Source organism: Triturus cristatus, chromosome 5_1 (assembly GCF_964204655.1).
Source record: "Triturus cristatus chromosome 5_1, aTriCri1.1, whole genome shotgun sequence".
NCBI lineage: Eukaryota > Metazoa > Chordata > Amphibia > Caudata > Salamandridae > Triturus > Triturus cristatus.
The window spans coordinates 956,832,932-956,854,697 of record NC_140587.1 but is presented as its reverse complement, the minus strand read 5'-3'; the positions used below and the strand labels follow the sequence as shown (position 1 = coordinate 956,854,697).

Below are 21,766 nucleotides of genomic sequence, written 5' to 3'. Positions count from 1 at the left end.
TTCACAGTTCAGCCACGCATCAAAGCACTGACTGACTTCTGAGCACAAACTTCTCGGCACTCACCCAAAATATCCCCCAGCGCCTTGAGACCCTCATGGTGTGATTGAGTCACTCACAGCAGTAGCTTGATCACGCTAGTGCCGAGTTGTTGCTGGTGCAAATGGCGCTGTTGATGTGCCTTGGCGGGGGGGGGAGATAGGAGGGGCGGGAAGGGGGTGGGTGAGTCGTAGAACGGCACCGGAGGCAAGTAAAAGGGAGTAGAACCAGTCTAGTCAGAATCATTGGTGTCAAGAGGGACGCTGCTGTAATACAGGCAGCTCCGTGCGCCCCTCTGAAGACGGCGCCCTGTGCCTGGGCCCAGCTTGCCATGCCACAAAGCGGCCCTGCGTGCCACAATATAACCATGTGGAGGTAGGCAGGAGAGAAGTCCGTGTGTTTTCCCCTCCGCGGGGTCATTGTCAACATGCTTTGCTGCTGGTTTTCCCGAGGTGGGTCCAGTTTGCCCTGCCGCTTGTTTGCTGCGGTTAGCAGGGCAGACAGCGAGGCCTGCCCCCCTTCGATGTATCGGCGAAGTGGGAGCCTAGTAGAGCAAGGGTGCCGGCTTGCTCTTTCCACAAACCTGCACAGCAGATCTCGTGGGCTGCTTGACGTGCTGTGCAGACGAAATTCGAACACCTGCTGGGGTGTTTCTGGTCACATTTATTTAAAAAAAAGTTTGGATCAGACTTAAAAACATGATGAATGGGAAGTAGAACAAATTCCTACGATATGTTCTGAGAACAAAATAAAAGAATTGGCGAAGCCAATGGGACATGTTTAGCCGATGCTCTTCTCAGCTCCTCACTTTTCGTTTTCTCAATGTTTTTAAAAATGCACTGGCATTGGCAAAGCCAATAGTTGATGGATGCCCTTCTGAGAATTGTATATGCCATACTTCTAAGATAGCCATCCCACTGCAGGTAGGCGCAACATGGCAGTCATCTTTAGTTAATTCCTATGCTTTCTAGATGTTCACCAGACTGCATCTACATGAATGTGACGGCCATCTTGGATCATCAGCAAATACAATTCCAAGATGTCCAGATGCTGCTACTGGCTCTGCCAATAGTGACACCATTTTAAAATCATCCAGCTTTGGCAAAGCCAACGGTGGGAAGCAGTGGGAGAGGTGTAGAGAATTGAGAAAAAATTCTAAAGAGAGGAGAGAGAGAACCCACAATCAAGCTGCAGCAGGAGCTGTCAACATAAAATGACTGGAGTTGGGAAGTCAGTGATAGGGAGAATGTATGAGAGTGAAGGAAAAGCATGAGCTCGATAAGAAAGAGGAGGACAAAAGAGAGGTGAACAAGCAAGGCATGCACTTCCATGGAATAATATATCAAAAATGGCAAGGAGTAAAAGAAACAAAAATAGTTCCCTGATGTGAAAGGATATAACTTATCCAATCACAAACAAAGTTATAGCAGAAATGCATGGCAAGCACTGGAATAGGGAGGACAGCAATTAAATCAAGTGCAGGGATTAGAACAGACAAGCAAGCTAACCAACCATAAGTAAGGAGCTCACCAAAAGCCCATTCAATGTAGTATTGGCACAATACTGTCATATAACAGACATCCGAATCTGTCTACGGCCAGTCCGCAATATAGGCGCTAGAGTAATTTAGGGCCTCAGCTAAAAACATCTTATCAGAATTTCAATAATGTATGTTTATTAATAAGATTCTCAACAGGAGAAGCACGTAATATCTGCATTTATCACTAGGGGACCCTATTTTCCTTACTTGAAAATAATTATTATTACTGCTTCACAACAGGAATCTGCTGTTTCACTGAGAACATTCATAATCGGGGTCTCAAAGAACAAAGTTATATTTCATTAGGTCCATTGGGATTTCATCCGAACCAGGGGCTTATTTTTCGACTAGAGGTTATTCCATCCCTTGTGAAAACAAAGTGAAAGCAAGGTTAAAATCAATAACAGTTAAAAACGGTTCTCATCTTAAAGTTTGCATTCGTGAATGGTTGGAAATGGAATGCCAGCTAATAGGCACCGTCGATTAAGATGTGCTTAAACTTGAGGCACCTTGAAACATTGCGTACCGACTACTATAACCGTCCATGTGCAGCTACCCCACAGGTTAGATAGACGCCCCCTGCCCACTACACTGGTGGCTTGCCTTCATCCATCTCTTCCAGTGACTAGTTTATGTAAGAACAGCTCTGTATGGTTGGCTTGTTCCTTTGAGTGCTGTTTAAATTATAAAAACACTGGAGAGGCATAGCTATCCCTTTGGCGGCTCTCCGCTCTTGACAGCAGACACCGGCCCTGGCCTGATGCCAGATTCATCAAAGGATACGTTCCTGCGCTCGGGAGACTGCCTACACGCCCTTTAGGTCTGCTACGGGTCACTAAAACATGGCTTATCACCTGGCTCAAAGTAACTCCATATGGGATAGTGCTGCTTACCTTCTGAAACTATTGCAATGGTTCAGTCTATGGCAATACCTACTAAGGGCTGCGTATACAGCGAATTATGAACAAATGCGCACCTCTTGAACAATGATAGATTTCCAAGGCTGCCCCGAACTTATAGTGTTGTGGCCGGAATCCTCAGGATCATACGTTGCTCTATAGGGGTCCACCTCTCGACACCCCCACGGTCTGAGATATAATTACAGACTCCATGGAGTGGTCCAGCGGGGGAAGGAAAGGATGGGGACAGCAGGGAGGGAGACCTGTGAAGACAGAAGGAGACAGCAATCAGTAACTCCCTGCCTATCTTCCTTCCTACTCAACCCTGCTCCACCCAATACTAGGGAAAAGAAAGGTACCTGTAAAGGAAGAAAACACACAGCGTCGAATAGTGGACCCACAACACTTAAGGACGTACTCTCCACGATCTATAGTAAAAGAGGATGTAGTATTAGCTCGAACACCCTTACGTTTCGCTGACCTCACAGTACCCTTTCGCCAGGAAGACCCTTACCCTGGAGATAAAGAATATGAAGAAGACAGGGGAGCGGAAGAGCCGACCTCCTGCTCACTCTCGGAACCCCTGCTGCATAATATGAGAAAAGAAAAAACACAGTATAATTCCGTAGGTCTTGATCATTCCATAATTAGGTATCAGGCACTTGTCATTCGGACACACATCTGCATTAGTTCATGAGACAGTGACTAGGTTCCATCACAGTGCCTTTTGCCTTTTCAGAAAACAGCAGCTTCAAACACCACGAGCTTAAGTAAGTTCGGGCACTTACTCGGGTAGTGTTATAAGTCACAATCACCACAAAGGATAGGGTAAGACACACAATAAATCGTAGCAGCGCAGTGTTTAGTAAAGCAGCACCCAGCGTGGTTGTAAATGGAGTACTGCAAACAAGGTTACTAACGGTGCCCCTCTTCCCCGCATGAACATCAGCCACAGAGTTCACCAACGAGGGAAGAATGCACCCAAGAATATCGTTCTCAATTGAACTCCCGGTACCAGCCTTGACTGGTCCTTCTGGTTTTATCAGCAGGTTGAAAGGGGTAAGACTCGAGTCTATTAACCATAGACTCCTACGGGAAACGTCACACTGAGACCCTCGATCCGAGTCTCATTCCTGAAGGGGCGAAAAAAGGCTGCCCCCTTCACTCGCCACCAGTCACCAAGCTGAGCAAGACTGCAGAGAAATTAGCGTGGTGCTCAGTGCACCCTTACCAGCCTCCGCGACGTCCAGCGCAGCTCTCGACAAAGAGTAAGCGGCACTCGCTCAGTGTCCCGGAACCTCTTTGTGCGCGCCTTGCGCGTACGTCCTGACGTCACCGCCGTCAGGGTTTCGCCAAGGCTCATGGGATTAGTAGTTTCTTCCCGGCATCGCGCACTCGAGCGCGGTTTGGCAGTGTTCCTTGTGCTCCCTTCGTGTGGGCTTTGACATATAGATCCAAGTTCTCTTGCGAATCCTCTGTAACTTAAGCATTAAAGGGCGTGAGATCCTCCTTGCGATGGCCAGGCTACCTGGTGGGGCCCTAGTAACAGAGACTAACATACAGCCTCCTTAAGCCTGGATGTTCTGTTTTTACCAAACACCGATTCCCTTCTCATTTCCCGATTGTCACCTGGCTAGTTCTCTACAGACTCAAAAGGCTAAGAGAAAAGCCGCTTCAAACTATTGGAGTGTCATGCTCCATCTCGATCTGTACTCAAGACCTCCCCCTCTTACCTAAAAGCGCTAAACAGTAAAGTGACACCCCCACAGATGACAGAACACTTAAACCGACCTTTTACCTAAGGCTACCAGATGACAACCACCTAGAACACAGCTCCTGTTTTTACACAATGCATTCTGGGAGCAGCAGTCCTGGGCCCGTTCTACTGACCCAAACGAACCAACGCTCAGGGGTTGAACACTGCGTCGTTGGTGACAAGGGGTCATCTGATAACGCCTCGTCAGGGGGTAGTACGTGCTATTTACATATAATTATGATTAAAACTGGCTGCCCTGATGCGGACCCCGACACCATGTCAGCCCTTTCCAGCACCCAAACGCTACCTGCCCACACCCCCTCCCAGGCCGAGTGTTACCTGGCGGCCGGCTCGGTCAGCGTCGTGGTGTCCAGGTAGTGGATCTTGTAGGACTCGAGCAGCACCGGCAGATTGTCGAACTCCTGGTCGCCGATCTTGAAGTGCCTCAAAGGCAGCAGCGAGTTGATGATGTAGTGGGAGACGCGTGAGTTCTCGGACACAGACAGCACGTAGTCTCCGGGGCACGTGGACGAGTCCCACACCAGGAAGACGCCGTGCCGCTGCCCCTGAAGCCGCGCCTGCGCCTCGTCGCGGGACAGCGGACCGAAGTACCAGCTTGAGCGGTCCGACGAGTCAAAGCGGGCCGAGGACATGGCTTGGCGGAGGTGGGCCCTGGGGCTGTGAAGCTGGTGTCACCGCGGGCCCGGGGCTCGCGCGCGAGTCTCCTGACAGGGAATGAAGAGGCCTCCGCAGCCAAGGTGGGTGCGGTCTCCCATCCTCCGAGTATGGATAAGGAGCCCGAAAGGCCAGTGCAGTAGCTGGCTTGCCGAGATCTCCTTAACTGTGCTGTAAGTCGGCGAGTCTGCTTACCACACTGACAGCACAGTCCGTTCGCCTCCAACTACTGTTAATTACCACAGTAAAAAAAAATGGCAGCCGTGCGGTAAAAAAACAAACAGTTTGCCCTTACTGCCTGAGCACAATTTGCTAGACCGGTGTTGCTGCATGATTCCGTGCTGCATGTGTTCCGTGTTTCCCTCTGACGTCCTCTTCTTCCAAGGTTAGTTACAATGAGTGGTGCGCGTGCGCCACAGCGAGACGTGCTTTCAATTATCGCGCCTGTGTCTGGGCACGATAATTGAAACCACATGGCCTATTGGTGTCTATTACGCGCACCAAGCACGTAATAGACACCAATAGGCCGTGGGCGGAGCAACGCGCCCACCTTTGGCCAATTGCGTGCAGTCTTTTATAAAAAGACGCGCGCAAAGGCCATTGGGGTAGGACAAAAGAAATCGCACACGCACGAGCGTGTGCAATTCCAGGGTCGATTTCTGAACCCCGGACAAAAGGACTCTCGCCTGCGCGAGCACTGCTGCGCAGTGCAACACAGGTCGCGAGACCTAAAAAGCAAGACTCGAGCGTTTTAGCTGCAAGAGTAGGCAGGGCAATATGGGCTCCCTACAATGTTCTGTATGGTTGTACTGGGGAAGTTATTCCCCCCACCCCCTAAAGGGATGGGAGTGAAGTCCAATATAAATCCATACAAGGAGTGTGAATTTCAGGGCTCTGTGTCACCAGCAGTGTATTGCACTTTCATCGCTGCTTTCATCCACATGTCCCTGCATGGCCTTTGGCCTGAAGACTGAAGACTGGAGAGTGGAAAAAGCCAGTGGGTGAAAGGAGGTTTCTGTGTTAACTGTATACCCCAGACTGCAAGCTCAGTGACACAGCAATGCCTTAGTGACTATTCAAAGCAACGTCTTCCCCGATCTAATCAAGAGAGGGTTTACATGCCAGTCATCTAAAGAACCTATTTTTGTCACCTTTGTATTTCCAATCGGCAGTCAATATATAGATTTTTGGGGAAGGTTATCATTATGAATGCTTGACCTTTTGTTAAACATAATGGACTTAGTCCAAAGCTGTGCTGCCTTCTCAAATAATACAGCACACTCCCATTATCCCTTAATTGATTAAAGTTAGAGGTTTTAATCAGAAGGTCAGTGCTGAATTATCCACACTCTACTTGTTTCGCGATTTTGGACAGTCCATGTAGACTCAGTTCAAGGGTTGACCTCCATGTTTGTAGTGATTTATTTGTGGCAACATTTCCCAATAGGTGTACTTGATTTTCTGACTCTTTTGAACAAGTTCATCATGGCTGCTGAGATTTCTCAAGGTAATGAGTTTGGCCACACATGTGATGTTGAAGCCTGACTTTGTTTTGCAAAAATCCAACTATTGTGGTTAATAGTGTGATGTCTGGTTTGTTGTCACTCAGACTCTCATTTCATACGGTCCCTAGCATCCCATTGATGGCAGTTGGAATCTATTTGGCAGCATTCCCTAGTTATGGTAGTGATGGGCGTGCTTGATGCATACCAGTAAGGGACTCTTCACTGTTTTAGTGAGTATATGTCTTCAGGAAGACATTCTTCCTTCTCTTCCATTGGAGGTGATGGTGAGGAACATGTAGTAGTCTTCCTTTCATATCTATTGCTGGGAGCCTTACACCTGCAGCTTCGAGATGAAGTTGAGGGCTTGCACAAATAAAAAGGTAGTTGGGGAAAATAGATATACATCAAACTAGGTAATTGAAATGTAGCCAAATAAGAAAGAGTGCAGTTAATAATGCCTTACATAGTTGAATGTCTGCTTAATTAATTCTTCATGTGGTTGTCTTCAGTATAATTTCTTGCTGTGAGATGTATCACATCTGGTAAATAAACTTTTCTTGATCTCTATGAATTATGTAGTCTGTGCCTTCGATACGCGATTCATGTGTAGGATGTGGAGACAAGGGGGAGATTGGGTATATTCCTTGAAACATTCTGTGCCTAACTTCATAGGTAGAAACACCATGAATGCAACAAGCCTGCCCCTTAGAACATGTTTGTTCACATTGAAATTCCACCATTCTGGGGCGAGACTGTGCAAAGTGTTATGTTGGAGGGTTATTTGAATGGACAGGATTGAAATGGCTCAGTTTTATGGTGAGCCAATTGGCCACCTAGACTGTAAACACTTGCAAAATCAAAAACATTTGTTTAAAAAAAAAAATACCTCCATTCTACAAATACCATGGCATCAGTCGGGGAGGGGCAAAAGTATATAAAAATGCTGTTGATCATCAGGGTCGGGGTGGACTGAGTGCATGATAAGTGAAAAGAAGTGTAGCTGAGGCAAATGTTGTGACAAATGGTTCATTTTTAAGAATATTATGCTAGTGGTATTAGTGAAAACTTAATAGGAACAGGAAAGCAAAAATATATATTGAAATATTTTAATTTATTAAGTTGAAAAGCACCCACAACAATACTGTAATTAAACAATTGCACATTTCTGTTTATGATAGCACTAATGTTCAATATTGATCAATTTAAACATATGTATATAGTGAATAACTGTTGTGTACTTTTTTTGTGAATGTCTTTTTTTGCCCTGTATGTTTATTGTTCACTTGCTTTTGTATTGTCCTAGTCTTAAGATGTTTTGTTATTTTCACTATTACATTTTATGTTTTGTATGTAATTATTTAGTTACAGAATTGTTGCAGGTGCTTTTCAACTTAATACTTGACAATATTTCAATATATGTTTTTGCTTTCTTGTTTTTATGTATAAAGAATGCTCACATATAAAAAGAAAAAATTAATTATTGAATATATTTTTTGTATTTTGGATAAATAAACTTTAAAAATCATTGGTCTGGAGTAGAACAGTTTATATATCATGGACGGACAGCAATATATTATATGATTATTGTTTTGGAAAAGTTCTTATTGTTTCTGATCTTGATATTTCCCTGCTTCCTTCTCCAAACCCATTCAGGTCAGTCAGGGACCCTCTTTGTTTTTCAGTTCAATGGAGTTCTCAACATTCCAATGTTCTAATGTAAAATTAAAACCTGCTAAAGAAGAACAATGGTACAGTATTTTATTTTTAAGTTGATTTTTTGTGTTCGCCCATTTCTCAGTAGGTTGTGTTTTTAAGTTTAAGTTTAACTAAAATAGCAGTGCTTTTAAAAGTCATAGTTCCAACATAGCATTATTTATATATTTTGAAATTGTGGAAAACGTAGCATGGATTCCTATAGTTCTAATGGATCCCGGATGGAGCAGATCAGGCGTCACCCACCGAACTCTGAAGAATTCATAAAGCCAGTTCTCCAAAAGAGGACACCTGTATACCCGTAATGCATACAGGGGCATATTTACTAATGTTTCAGCAAAGCAAAGTTACTGTGCTGCGTTGTGTGAAACAGAGAGAGCAGAAATGTGCTATATATATATTAAGATATGGAGCACTACTGCTCCCTCCTAGTGCTGGCACAAGCGCCAATACAAGGACTCTTGCACCATGCTGCAAAGGTGCTAGCATTATGGCATAATTGTTTTTTGTGCAGTATGGGATACCTCCCTGCACAAAAACAATTCTAAAAGGCAATTTCCTCTTTCTATATGTTCTGCCGAATGCGGCACACATGGAAAGAGGAAGTAACGAAGAGAAAAAACATATTTCTCAACATTACACCACGTTTACTGATTTCAGTATATCTGGGACTGCGTCAGATTCCATGGGTGGATGCACAGGAACGCCCATTCTCCAACCATGGAATGCCTGCCACTACAGAATGTAAAACAACACAGCGCAAGCTGCTGCGTTGCGTTACTTTTCTTTGCAAAGCCACACAATGCAGCACGTATCGCCCCTTCAGTAGCTTCATAAAGCGTACTGAAGCCTTTGTGTTGTTCTTGCGCTGCCTTGCACGACCCAAGGATAATGCAAAGGCTTAGTAAATCATGGGCCTATGTTTTTATTATCATAAAAGAAATCTAAATAGGTATAATTGTATTAATGTAGATAAGGAATGTTATTTATAGACTAAAGAAAACAATGTTGTCTTAAAGAACTGATACAACATTAGGAAAGGAAACTTCAAATAATTAAAGAAATCAAGGTATAACTTTTGTCTCAGTAGGCTGTGCATGGTGGTCACAACACTTAAGGGTGCACCACAGGTGCAAGATGATTGGTAACATCAGTAACGTTTAGTTCATTTGTGCCAATTGACATTAGAGAGATGATGCAATGCCGCTGGTTTAAGTTGGTCTGTGGATTTAGAGGGTTTGGATACTTCATTGGTTGGGAAGCTGAGAGAAATCCAGGACCTTTTCCCTTGAAGGAAGGTGGGTTTATCTTTTTGCTGTATCACTGGCATTTGAATGATTGTTTGGCATTCTTCTTTCATGCTTTTTGCTTTAGAACCTCCTGATATTTACAGAGTAGCAATGTCTGAAGCGTTAGTTCATTGTGTTAGCCTATAGTGTTTCCGGACCCCACCTCAGAAAGACTTGTGTACTGTGCGAAACCCATGAATAATGCTTCTTTTTCTTCTGGGAACAACTGTTGTGATCTTAAGACTGGGCTAATGTGTTTACACTTCGACTTTTATATAGTGTTTTGAAATTTCTTTGTTTGAGACCTAGAGACATAGACCTTGATTTAGAGTTTGCCGGACAGGTCCTCTGTGAAAAAAGTGACTGATGTCCCTTCCACAGTAATACAAGTGCCATAAGATATATTGCCCTAGTAATAAGGCGGACAGGCCCAGAGCCCAACCTTGTGCTGCGGACGTGCACAGTAGGGGTTTGAGTGATAGTGGAGTGTTGTGTGAAGGGCCTGGGCCAAAACTCCCCACACATGGTACAGTGGGGGGGGTTGAACACTAGCAGAAGGTAAGGCGAAGAGACCAATTGCAGGCCAGACTCTGTGCCCAGCCCCATGCGATGCATGGTCAGAGGCCATGCACCGTGGGGGTTTGGGCGCCAGTGGGGGAGTTGGGTGCAGAGCCTGGTCTGCAGGCCAAAACCTACATTTGAGCTTGTGCAGCGGGGGTTGGATAACATCTGGGTGTTGTGCAAGGAGCCTGGCCAGCAGCCAACCCCACATTGTCCACTTCACAGTGGGGTTTGAACACCAACAGGGACTTCAGGTGCAGAGTCTGCGCTGCAGGCCAGGCCCTGTGCCTGACACCACCCCATGTTTACCCCATGTGCAGCAGGTGGTTGGGCGCCAGTCTAACCACTGGCAATCGCTCAAGGTAGCATTCCAACCCATCATTCTTTTGCCCACATGTAAGATCAGTCTTGGCCCTGCCCCAATGGGAGCAGTTATACAAGCAATCCTATACTGGTTTTGCCCTGACTGGGGGCTCTTCAGTCAGGTGTAGTGTCCTTCCAGTGGCACAGTGAGCAAGGGAACCCCATCTGAGCATACCGTTGACCACTTAGGGCATAACATCAAACACACAAAAGGTGATGAAAGGATACTTGCAATAAGTGTAACCAGTGGGAATCGCTCCTGGTAGTAATCCAACCCATAGTTCTTTTACCCATCATGGAACCTTTGATTACACCCAGCCATATGCAAATCAGTCTTGACTTTGCCAGTGGTTAGGCTTAATGCAAGCATCATCACATCACAATTTCTGTGCTTTTTACAATATCTTATCTTTGCTTGATAGTCTGATATATTACTGTCCTGGCCCATTAACATCACCTCTATTATCAGTCTTTGCCTTTGTCTTTCATATGCTCTTAAACGTTCTTCTGCTTTCCCAACCCATCCCCCATTTTTAGAAATATGGGTGCTTCATCTGGATACACAGATAACTCTAGATAATGTGGTTAAAGGGAGAACCAGAGTGTATGTGAAAACACTGGGGAAAACATCCAGGCAGGTAAGATACTCATGTAACGTCCCAGATGTTGCGTGAGGTCTCATAGATTGCTAGCCTGATGGATACTGGTGTTCTTCAGTTCACAAGATAGGATCTGACCTATTTCATGACTGTTCCAGATATACCTAACTATTCAGGGAGGTAGGACTTGTTCTACATTATGGTCTCTGCAGGATGATGGCTTTTGGTTCTGCCACAAATAATCAGAGGTGGGTGCCCGATTATAACAAATTGCCTCAATAAAGGATTTGTTGATAGGAAGAAGGTAGAACCTAAACGTCAAAATACCATGTGGCCCGGGCAACAAAATGTCATACATCAGAGCTGAGTAAAGGGTTTTCACTGTTTCTTAGCTGCCTGATAGATTCATTCTTGCTAGTATTCAATTGTGGTCTTCATCCAAGGCTGTCGGCAGTTCTGTGACCCAAACCAGCTTTTAAGTCTTGATATAAAGTTATTAAAGCACTGCATTCTCCCATAATATTAGGACAACGCCAGGCAAAAATATCTGTGAAAGACATGCTCATTAGATTCCCTCCCCTCGTACACCATCGTTTCTTTTTCCTTTTCCTGGAGTTCCCTGAGAGAAAAGACTTACCTAGGGAGATCATGTGATCATCCACCTGGGCAGCTCCACACATTCTTGGGTGGATTGGTCATGCAGCCCAGTGGGTTTTGAATTGTCATGTCCTGAAGACTAACCTCAGCATGGTGGAGGTGCCGTGAGGGCAGTGGAAAAGGGCCACTATAAAGGATCGTCTAAGACTTGTTCTTCTGACTGGAGGCCTTAGGTTGACTCCTGCATGGGAATCCTCATTGAGCAAAAACAAAACTAGTGGCTTCTGCTTTATTGATAGGAAAGAAAGGGAAGTAAGTGTGGGCTCTGAAAGTTCAACATGGGTTAAGTGAAAATATAAAGTTCCAAAATGGGAACTATGTACACACTGCCAAGTATTTAAAAGGTTTCAGTTTGATATTTTATGAGATGCTGTCAAAAGAATACCAAACACTGGAGTGAACCTAGTGGCATTAGCAAAAAGTGGCATAGGCAACACCAATAAGATTAAACTATGCAAAAGCTATTGGCTTTGTCAATGTATATTAGCCTAGTTGTACAGCAGACTGGAGTAGAGTAGAGTAGACTGGACTGGAGTGGCATCACATCACATAGAGTGGTGTAGAATTGAGTGGAGTAGAGTGGCATGGAGTGGCATAGAGTGAAGTGGCGTAGTGGCAAGAGTAGACTGGCATTGTGTGGAACGGAGAGGGGTAGAGTGGTGTAAAGTGGCACTGTATGGAGGGGCACAGCGTAGTGGAGAGTGGCATAGCATGAAGTGGCATAGAGTGGAGTGAGATAGACTGGAGTGGACTGGATTGGCGTGGAGTGGAGTGGCAAAGAGTGGAGTTGTTCAGAGTAGCATAGGGTACAGTGGCTTAGAGTGAAGTGGCAAGAGTAGACTGGCATTGTGTGGAACGGAGAGGGGTAGAATGGTGTAAAGTGGCACTGTGTGGAGAGGCGCTTTGTAGTGGAGAGGGGTAGAGTGGTGTAAAGTGGTTCTATGTGGAGTGGTGTAGATTAAAGTGGCAAAGAGTGAAGTCGCGTAGTGGCATACAGTGTGGTGGACTGGCGTAGGGTAGATTGGCATAGAGTGCAGTAGCATAGTGTAGAGTAGAGTGGCATAGAGTGGAGTGGTGCAAAGTACAGTGGTGCACGGAATAGTGCTGTGGAATGCAGTATCATGGAGTAGAGTGGGGCAGAGTAGAGTGGCGCAGAGTGGAGTGCCATAGAGATTAGAGATGCAGATTAGAGTGGCATAGAGTGCATTGGTATGGAGTAGAGTGATATAAAGTGCAGGGCAATGGCGTGGAGTGCTGCAGAGTAGAGTGGCATAGAGTAGTGGTGTAGAGTAGAGTGGCGTAGAGTGCAGTGGCATTAAGGGAATTGGCATAAAGTGGTGTAGAGTGCAGTGGTGTAGAGTGGCATAGAGTGCAGTAGCGTAGAGAAGAGTGCCAAACAGTGCAGTAGTCTAGAGTAGAGTGCAGAAGTGTAGAGTAGAGTGGCATAGAGTGCAGTGGTGTGGGGTAGAGTAGAGTGTTGTAAAGTTTAGTGGCATAGTTTAGAGTGGTGCAAAGTAGAATAAAGAGGTGTAGGGTACAGCGGTGCAGAGTAGAGTACAGTGGCATATAGTGTAGTGGAGTAGAGTGGTGTAGAGTGCAGTGGTGTGGAGTGCAGTGGCATTGAGTATAAACAGGAAGAAAGGAAATGAAATCAACGCTATAGGCTAACAAGTTGTAAGCTATAGGCGGGCCACTGCACTCTAGGCTAATCTACTCTTCCCCACTGTACTTCATGCCACTTCAGTCTAGCCCACTATGACACTCCACTAATAAATGAGAGTGACGCTAAAGCTATAAAAATGGTAAGCGATGGGCAGGCTGTAAGTCCACTATATGTAAACAAAATGTCTTGCAGAAACAGTGTGAGTACTGTCTAGGTGAAACCTGAGAACACCAGGGGCACAGATCATGGTGAGTGGATACATCCATTCTCATTCTTCACAGTGACATTTACATAACCACATCATTACATTACATTGAATATACATAAAATATAAATATATATATATATATATATATTTAAAAAAAAACTTCTTACTATCCTTGAAAACTATGCAACCCTAAACATTGAAATATCCTTACTCCCCCTCAATACTACCCTTACCTAAACAGAGAAAAAACCGTTACTATCCCTCAGTAATACCTATCCCTGATCCCCAAAACACCTTACTACCCCTTTTCACCACCCTCTCTGTGTCCTAAAAATGCCTTACTACCCCTATGCATCAGCCGTTCTGAAGCCCTAAAACTCCCCACAACCCCTATGCGCCACCCATAGCTGCACCTTAAAAATGCCTTGCTTTCCTTATCCACCACTCATCCGTGATCCCAAAAGCTCTTATGGACCCTAAACAAATCCATACTATGCTTATGCACTACCCATCCCTAACAACTCATACCTACCCCTATACACTACCAATCACTAAAATCCATTATTACCCTAAACAGTACTCATCCCAGAACTCTAAAAAACACTTACTGCCCCTAGTGCTTATATAATAAGTGATGGGCCCAAACCTTTGCCCACAAGCTGCCGCCGGTGCTGGTGAAGTTCATAGTCCCGAATACCAAGGCTGCATAGTCTTAATTCCACCTCATACATCTTTAATCCTTCTCCAAACTCTCCCTGACCCAGATCTAACTCCTGCTCTTCCTTTCTTATTCGGTTATCTATCTTTGTCACTGTTTTCAATCTTTCTCTTCCTTCTTTGTTTCCCCCATTTGTGTGTTTTGCTCTCTCTTGATGAAATTCTGATGAGGAAAGATAAGTGTTGCTGCTGAAAAAAGTGCTGGTGGGTCCCACCTGCAATCACCGGCTCAAATTAAGCACTGACTGCCCCTACACCCTATTCATCAGCGAACCCTACACTAATCATCCCTAAACTTCCCTCCCCAAATAACTTACCTCGTTAAATCTTAATTAGCTGTGATTTTTAAAACTTTTTGGTAACAGTAATGGATTGTTCTGGATACCTTGATACTAATAAAATATAAAGTTGACTCTAGAGAAGAGGAAATTGTAGGACTTACGATTTATGCTTTTTGTTGATTTGTGCAGTGTTGCTAGCTGGTAACAAGCTTCTCCATGGACATAATTAAAAGATTGGTCCTTCGAGAAATGATACTTGGAGAGAGCAGGGTAAATTTGCTAGCACCAGCACAAGTTCAGCAGCTCTGGGATGGGTTTTTGATGTTGTTGGCCCCACTAGTTTATTCAAAGACTGCAGCGCTCCAGAGACTGGTCCGATACTGTGCTGTGCCAACATCGAAGCTGCCTGCTGCAGGAGAGGCCATTTTACCCAGTAAACCCTCCCCATTACTTTTCTCATCATGCCTGCTTCACTGGCAAATTGATTTTTGACAGTGCTGCTTATTCCTTTAAATATCGAGTTTTTTTCAGTTGTGTTATGTGTATAAAAATAGTGAAACTGAGGCACAAAGATACAAGTTGATAAGTTGACCTTTGTAGGTCTGACAATCGCCAATACCTTTTGGATGTAATAAAAAAAATATATATATACATAATTACATAAGTTGGCTTTCAGTATGCCCTCTTTATCCACTGGTCTGCTGTAGAGGCAGACAGTATGAGGCAATGGGTAAGCCGACGTCAGCCATTGGCCTTTTTGATAGTGACTGACGATATTCTGCTCTTGCACATTTTGCACATCCAAACGGCTGCCTCCTTTGTCAGGGACTGCTGATGGAATGTGTGCTTTTACTTATAAAAATTATATTATGGTTCTTAGAAAATGCTAGTTTTACTTTGGCAAGGGGTCAGTAACTCCCCCAGTACTGGCACTTGCCCTTTGCAAAGTATCTTCATACAAAAACTGTTCACAAACAAAATAAACATTGGCAAAGCGAAAGGGTCAGCAGCCAACAACAGAGCTGTTAGTTTTGCCAATGTTTGTTTTGGTCTGGGATTTGAAAGCGCAGCCGTTGAAAAGGCCTGATGCTAGCCATATACATAGATTGTGCTTGGGTCCACCCCCTTTTAAAACCTTGGCTTTATTCAATGTGCATCTTTCAACCACTGACCTGACACTTTGTCAATCATATCCTTGCTCAGCCCAGGGAAGTATTTATCTCTCACCTAATGCTATTTGCTGCTTCGGTGTATCCTTCTGCTTCCACATCAGAAATATAAAGTGCTGACAGTCGAACCTCAGACCTTCACCTTACAGCTCTTAAAACACTTAACTCACTGCGCCATTTTAAAATTCAAGCATTGTCAAAGCCGAGAGGTGGGGGGGTTTAATTTGTTGATGAATGCAGCGTTTTTACATTATAGGGAAACATATTGTAGAAATTCAGAAGAAGCAGACAGAGAGGATTACAATTGTATGTAGTCCCTCATGCAGTTCAGTACAAGCACTGGAGTGGAACTGGAAGGATATATCCAAACAGCCAATGGCATTAACACTATTTCCCAGACTGTTTTTCTTTTAGTAAGTTTCAGTGTTCTATTAACACATTTGTTTACTGTTTAACAGTTATTCATTGGATTTACATGGAATCTGTATGTACTGTGCATTGAAATATACCTTAGTTAGACATGTTAAACAGTTTTAAGAGAATTTGAATTTGCTCCATTTCTTTGTCTTACAAATGGTTTTGATCTGCTCCATTTCGGTAACAATTTCAAGAAGGATTTACTTTTTATTTTAAAAAAATCACTAAGCCTGGACGGAGTTCGCGGAGTTCCGCGAAGTGACTGAAAAACTCTACCATGCTACGCAGAGTCCGCAAGTGGAGGAGTGCGTTAGATCACGCCGTCCACGCTGATTTTTAGTGCCGAGTGCTTGTCCCACGCTGGAAAATCAGCACCAATGGGATCATGATCAGCGCAAGAGGGCACTTCTTTCTGCCGCTCGAGTAGATGTTCTACTCGAGCGGTAGCTTCCTCAACGTGAATGGAAGGTTTCTCATTGCGAGCAGACGCGCCCGCCTGCTTTGAGAAATCTCACTGGGAAGTGGTCTAGCGTTGGATTTTTCTTGCTCGCGCTCGCCAACTTAATGTTGGCGAGTAAGGAAAAAACTCTGTACTGCAAAATTTTGCGTGCTCCTCGGAGTGCAGAAAACTCTGTGAATGGAGCAAAGTTCACCGCTAAGGCCTAAAAATCACATCAATGCTTGCAGCTCCATCACAGAACATCCAGTTTGAGAAACATTTGCATTGTGCTCACGCATGTTTTAACATATTTTGCTTTAAGGAGAGCTACCCGTCATTTAATATATTGAATATAAGTAGTGTACAGGAATTGGTTATTTTATCTTGTCCCAGTTCTATGCCTAGACATTTAGCAGACAAATGAACACAAGACTTGCACTATACCGCAAACAGGCAAGATGTAGGTCAATTTGTCAAATGGGCAATGACAGGTTGGGGTTGACTAACATTTGATAGGGCGCATACTCTTCCATTTATGAAAACAAACAGCCATGGCAATGGGAGAGGTTGTCTGTCTGTACTTTTTTCATTACTGATTCTTTCGTATTTTCTCTTTTTCTCCCCTTTCTTCTGGAAATTGTAGCTGAGGAAGTGGAAAGGCTGGCCTCGATGCGCTCTGATTCCCTAGTGCCGGGAACCCACACGCCTCCAATCAGAAGAAGAAGCAAATTTGCTACGCTAGGGAGGATTTTCAAGCCGTGGAAATGGAGGAAGAAGAAAAGCGAAAAGTTCAAACAGACATCTGCAGGTAAGGACATTCTTTGAGTGAGGTATGCAGTATTATAATCGGCTGTAACACTGGCAGATGTGTTTGTTATCAAGCCTTAATAGACTGCTCCCTAGTGGTCAGAGGATTGTCCAGGAAATGGGAACATTGTGTCAGAGTCCAGTTATACCGAAATGAAATCAAGAAACAATACCCAAAATGCTGTAAGTTTCTGAAATTTTGTGACTCAACAGTGAGTACGTTTTTTGTAGATTCTTGGCTACCATGGAATTAATATTACATGCTATGTTTAACACGATATAATCTGCAGTAGAATCCTTGTTTGTTGCATTTTATTTAACCATTGTGGATCTATTGAGGAAAATGTCACTGTCCAATGTACATGATTGCTATCATCAGAAAGATGTAAAAAAAAGTCTGTTTGTGTAAAAATGTCCATAGTCTGTCATCTTGCCGGTTCTGGCATAGGTTTGAGTCATCATTTTAAGCATAGAGTTATTTCAGACAGCAAAAACAGGGGATGACCTGTGACTCGCTCAATTGCAGACTCCTGTGGAAACGAATAAAACTCTATCATTGTATCTTTAACTGTATAAATAAAGGTTAAGATGTTATCATCGCTGTGTTGAATTAGAGATGATAATGTTTTTGGGAAATTTATGATGAATGATATTTTGAATTGCTTACCCCAAATTATGTACATCTACTGAATGGTAGACGAATCACTGTTATTGAATTGTTCTCTATATCAATGATTATGAGAAACGTCCTGGAGCCATTTTGAATTAATAATCACAATCACATAGGTGAATTTCTGCCAAAGAGTAGAAACGGGCAATGGCCTCTGCTGCTCACTACTTCCGTACACCTACTCATTGCAATTAAAGATCTAATATTGATGTGCTAGGAATATATATGACTGTGATCATTGTGTTGCCTCCATTTTGAAAGGTTTACATTGAACACTTAATGTGGCTTAAAAATATTACCATGATCTCTTAGCATTTTACTATCGTTATTGAAATGCATTTATTTGGCTAAAAAAGGCTTTATAGGTTGTGGATTGCTACATCATCACAGTGCCGTTAAGGTACTCTGAAAACCTCTAGTTAGGGTTTTTGGGATAGCAGTTGGGTGACGTGGTTGGAGTGTTTATGATATCAAATTTAGTCAACACCAGAAATTTGCTAGTTACCCTATACACACAGTTTTAATTCCTGCACCCTCACCCTCTGTTCGTGACCTCACAAATGAGTGACATCATCAATGGAATTAGTGATGTTGACACTAATTTCCAAGTAAAAATGTCTTGCTCTCTGTTAGCACTCAACACAGCCATTTTCCATAAACTGACTTTTATAGGGAAATTTGGTGGAATAAGAACATTCAGCATAAAACTGAATATCTGTCAGTGCCAGGTATGGATAATATAGACAGTCAGCTAAATTAAGATAGGATTGTACATCTTCAGCATATCAAGTAGCATATGCCTCACATACTCAATTACACATGGTTTAACTTACTAACAACACATACAGTTATATAAATTTCTCAGTTACTGTTCACTTAATGTTTGACTCATTGAACTTAGTCCCTCAATTATTCAGTGTGTCATGCACTCCACCAACAAGTCATCTTTCACACTATATGGCAGAGGTGGGAATTAGGTGTCCATCCGCACCGTATCGAATTTCAAGTGTTTTTATGTTTTGTGTCAGATCATGCCAACCAAAATATGTCATCCCCCAGCTCCTGCTAACAACATTAACTAAGGTTTTCTCTGTGGATCTATCTATCTATCTATCTATCTATCTATCTATCTATCTATCTATCTATCTATCTATCTATCTATCTATCTACGTGTGTGTGTATATATATATCATCTATATACATATCTATATATATGATTTATGTATTAATCTATATATGATGTATGTATTTATCTATCTGCAAACACACAAATAATCTCAGTAGACCTCTGCAAGAGAGAGAGGAAGTGTGTTTTAATATGAAAGTCTGAATGAAAGATTATTCAGCAGTGAGTAGTGGAAGACGTAGGTTGGGCATTTCTTTAACTATCATTGTCTATTGTTTGCCAATTCCAGGACATGATACATCAACAGGAAAACCATCATACACTTGTTTATTTGTGCCTGAGCTCCAACTACATAGTTCGGTTAGGGGTTAGGCTGTTTTCACACAGTTGGAAGGACATTCACTCCACTTATAGATGAATATAGGCACCTATGTTACATAAAGGTTAGATCACTGCGAAAACAGAATCACATAATTTTGTACCATTTTTGCTGTTTTGCTTAAATGTTTTCGAACTAAGGCAAAAAAGGAGCAATGAGGTTCTGCGTCATATTTGCTACTTACGTAATAAGGAATCGTGAATTGAGTTCACCTTAAAACGATCAATAGATCACATTTTTGAAACGTTCAACAACATTGATTGACTCCATTTTTTATGTAACCAGCAAACATATTATAAAGATATTCGGCTCCAGGGGTACTGCTGCACCATTTTATTTAATGTGGTCTAAGTTTCAAGCAAACCTTATTTGCTCTGTTGCCGATCACCTACACAGCAAAAAAAAGTGTTACGCACCATTGTTGCCAAAATACAAAATAATTATGTACTGACTAATGATGGAAAACTTGTTGGTTCTGTACCCATTAAAACATACTCTTTCTCACTCACTCTTTTCCTGGCTTTAAATCGACCTACTCTCAACTGGGAGGGAGGCGGAGGGGTGAGAGTTGCCATCTCCCTGACAGTATTTACCGCAGTAATCTAGGATTGTAAACTTGTCCTGAGTCGAGCACCCACAAAACAGATTTAATCAGTTTATTTAACATCTTTTGCAAACTTACATTTCTTTTTAAAATGAGTGGGTATTGTTTGGCAAAAGTGGGCTTTACGGGTCACTTTACCATGAAGAGATTCATGAAAATGAAGGAAAAGCTTATGAAGTAGGCTTTTAATAAGAACAGAGACAAAAAGAGAGAGCAGCAGTAGGTGTGCCATGTTTTTGTTTCTTTTTTATATAACTTTATTGATGACCTTGACAATATATCCAGTGCAATTAATACAATAGAAAGCTGGTCTTTTGTATTGAAAACAGCTATAGCAGATATTTCACGTGAATCTACCATACCCTGTTCCGATTAGTGGGTAGGAAATGAAAGGCAAAAGTCCTGAGGACAACATAAGTTCCGTATCCTTGCAATTGTGACACTGGGTGTGCCATGTTTGAATGTAAACTAACGTGAGGATAAGGAGAAGTGGTTCTGGTCATTAAGGTCAACGAGAAAGATGTAAAGCTTCAGTAGAATAGAGAAGAGATGGATAAATAAGAGAAAAGTGAGACAGTAAGTGAATGGTATGAGTTTAAATTGAGATGGGATCACAGAGCCCAAAAGCACAACCCTCAGTAGATGTGTTAGTGAATATAAAACTGATTTTCCTCAATAGGGTCATTCCAAATGGGAAGATCAGGGCACCACATAGCGAGTCACCAGCTGGATTACCAAATTTATCCTACACGCAGCTATTTATACCCTTTGTCATAACAAGGGGAAAATATTTAGGTTATGACATGTAGATTCCAGGTGTATGTGCACCTCTTCTTTTTGTCTCCTTGCCTTCGGCATGAAAAATCACTGTACAAAAACTGAAGGGACATGATCAGTTTGAAATTTAGACAAAAAATGATCACCTCAGTCAGGTTTAACCAACATGTCCCAGAAAGGTTGTAGCACACTCGGGAGAACCTACCATAGCATTTAACATTAACATACCAATTTGATAAAAACACTTTCAAAGTGTATCCAAGTCTTCATTTTTAATTTTCATGTTTCTTTCGACAGATGACAGCATAAAGCCAACAAAGTCCTAAACTCCATTGGAGGCTGGGCCTTGACTGCTTTTTCAAAGCATTAGAGGGAATAACTTTTCAGCCTGTCACAGATAATCAACAGAAGATATTAAACTTTCCTCTAACTTGGCAATCTTTGATCTTGTTGAGCCTTTTAATATTTTGAACACAAATATGTGTCTTTACATGATATTTATAAACAGCAAAGGCTATCATCTTCTATGGATTATTGACTACCTTACCTGACACTTTCCTATCAGGGTGTTGTGTGCTTTTTGTGTATAAGCCATTAGTCTCATTGAAATTTTCTAGTGGCATGAAAATCTATATATAGTTGTGTGCAGTGGTGAATTGTTTAATCTCTTGGGCATATTTCTCAATTATTGATAACCTCTCATAGGTTTTCAAATCAGTGTTAAACACAAAGGTATTACCTTTATCTATACACCTGCAGTAGTGATGAGAGAAACGTAATCCTTATTTAAGGCTTTTGGCAAAGTAAGTTTAAAAATGTGTTACTGACATCTACTGTGACCTGTCAAGGCCAACTCAACTTTCCATGATTATCAGATAGGTATTTTGAATCACTCACATTTGTAAGCACAAACTG

At 42.8% G+C, this 21,766-nt stretch overlaps 1 protein-coding gene across 5 annotated transcripts in view; it reads left to right on the top strand.

The window, feature by feature from the left end:
* Positions 1–21,766, top strand: part of PHACTR1 (phosphatase and actin regulator 1) — a 1,250,807-nt gene that overhangs the window by 747,173 nt on the left and 481,868 nt on the right. For all 5 annotated transcript variants that reach the window (XM_085606075.1, XM_085606079.1, XM_085606078.1 and 2 more), the window contains one exon: positions 17,132–17,296. In XM_085606075.1, coding sequence (XP_085462201.1) covers positions 17,132–17,296 — 165 coding nt within the window. The remainder of the gene's footprint in view (positions 1–17,131; positions 17,297–21,766) is intronic.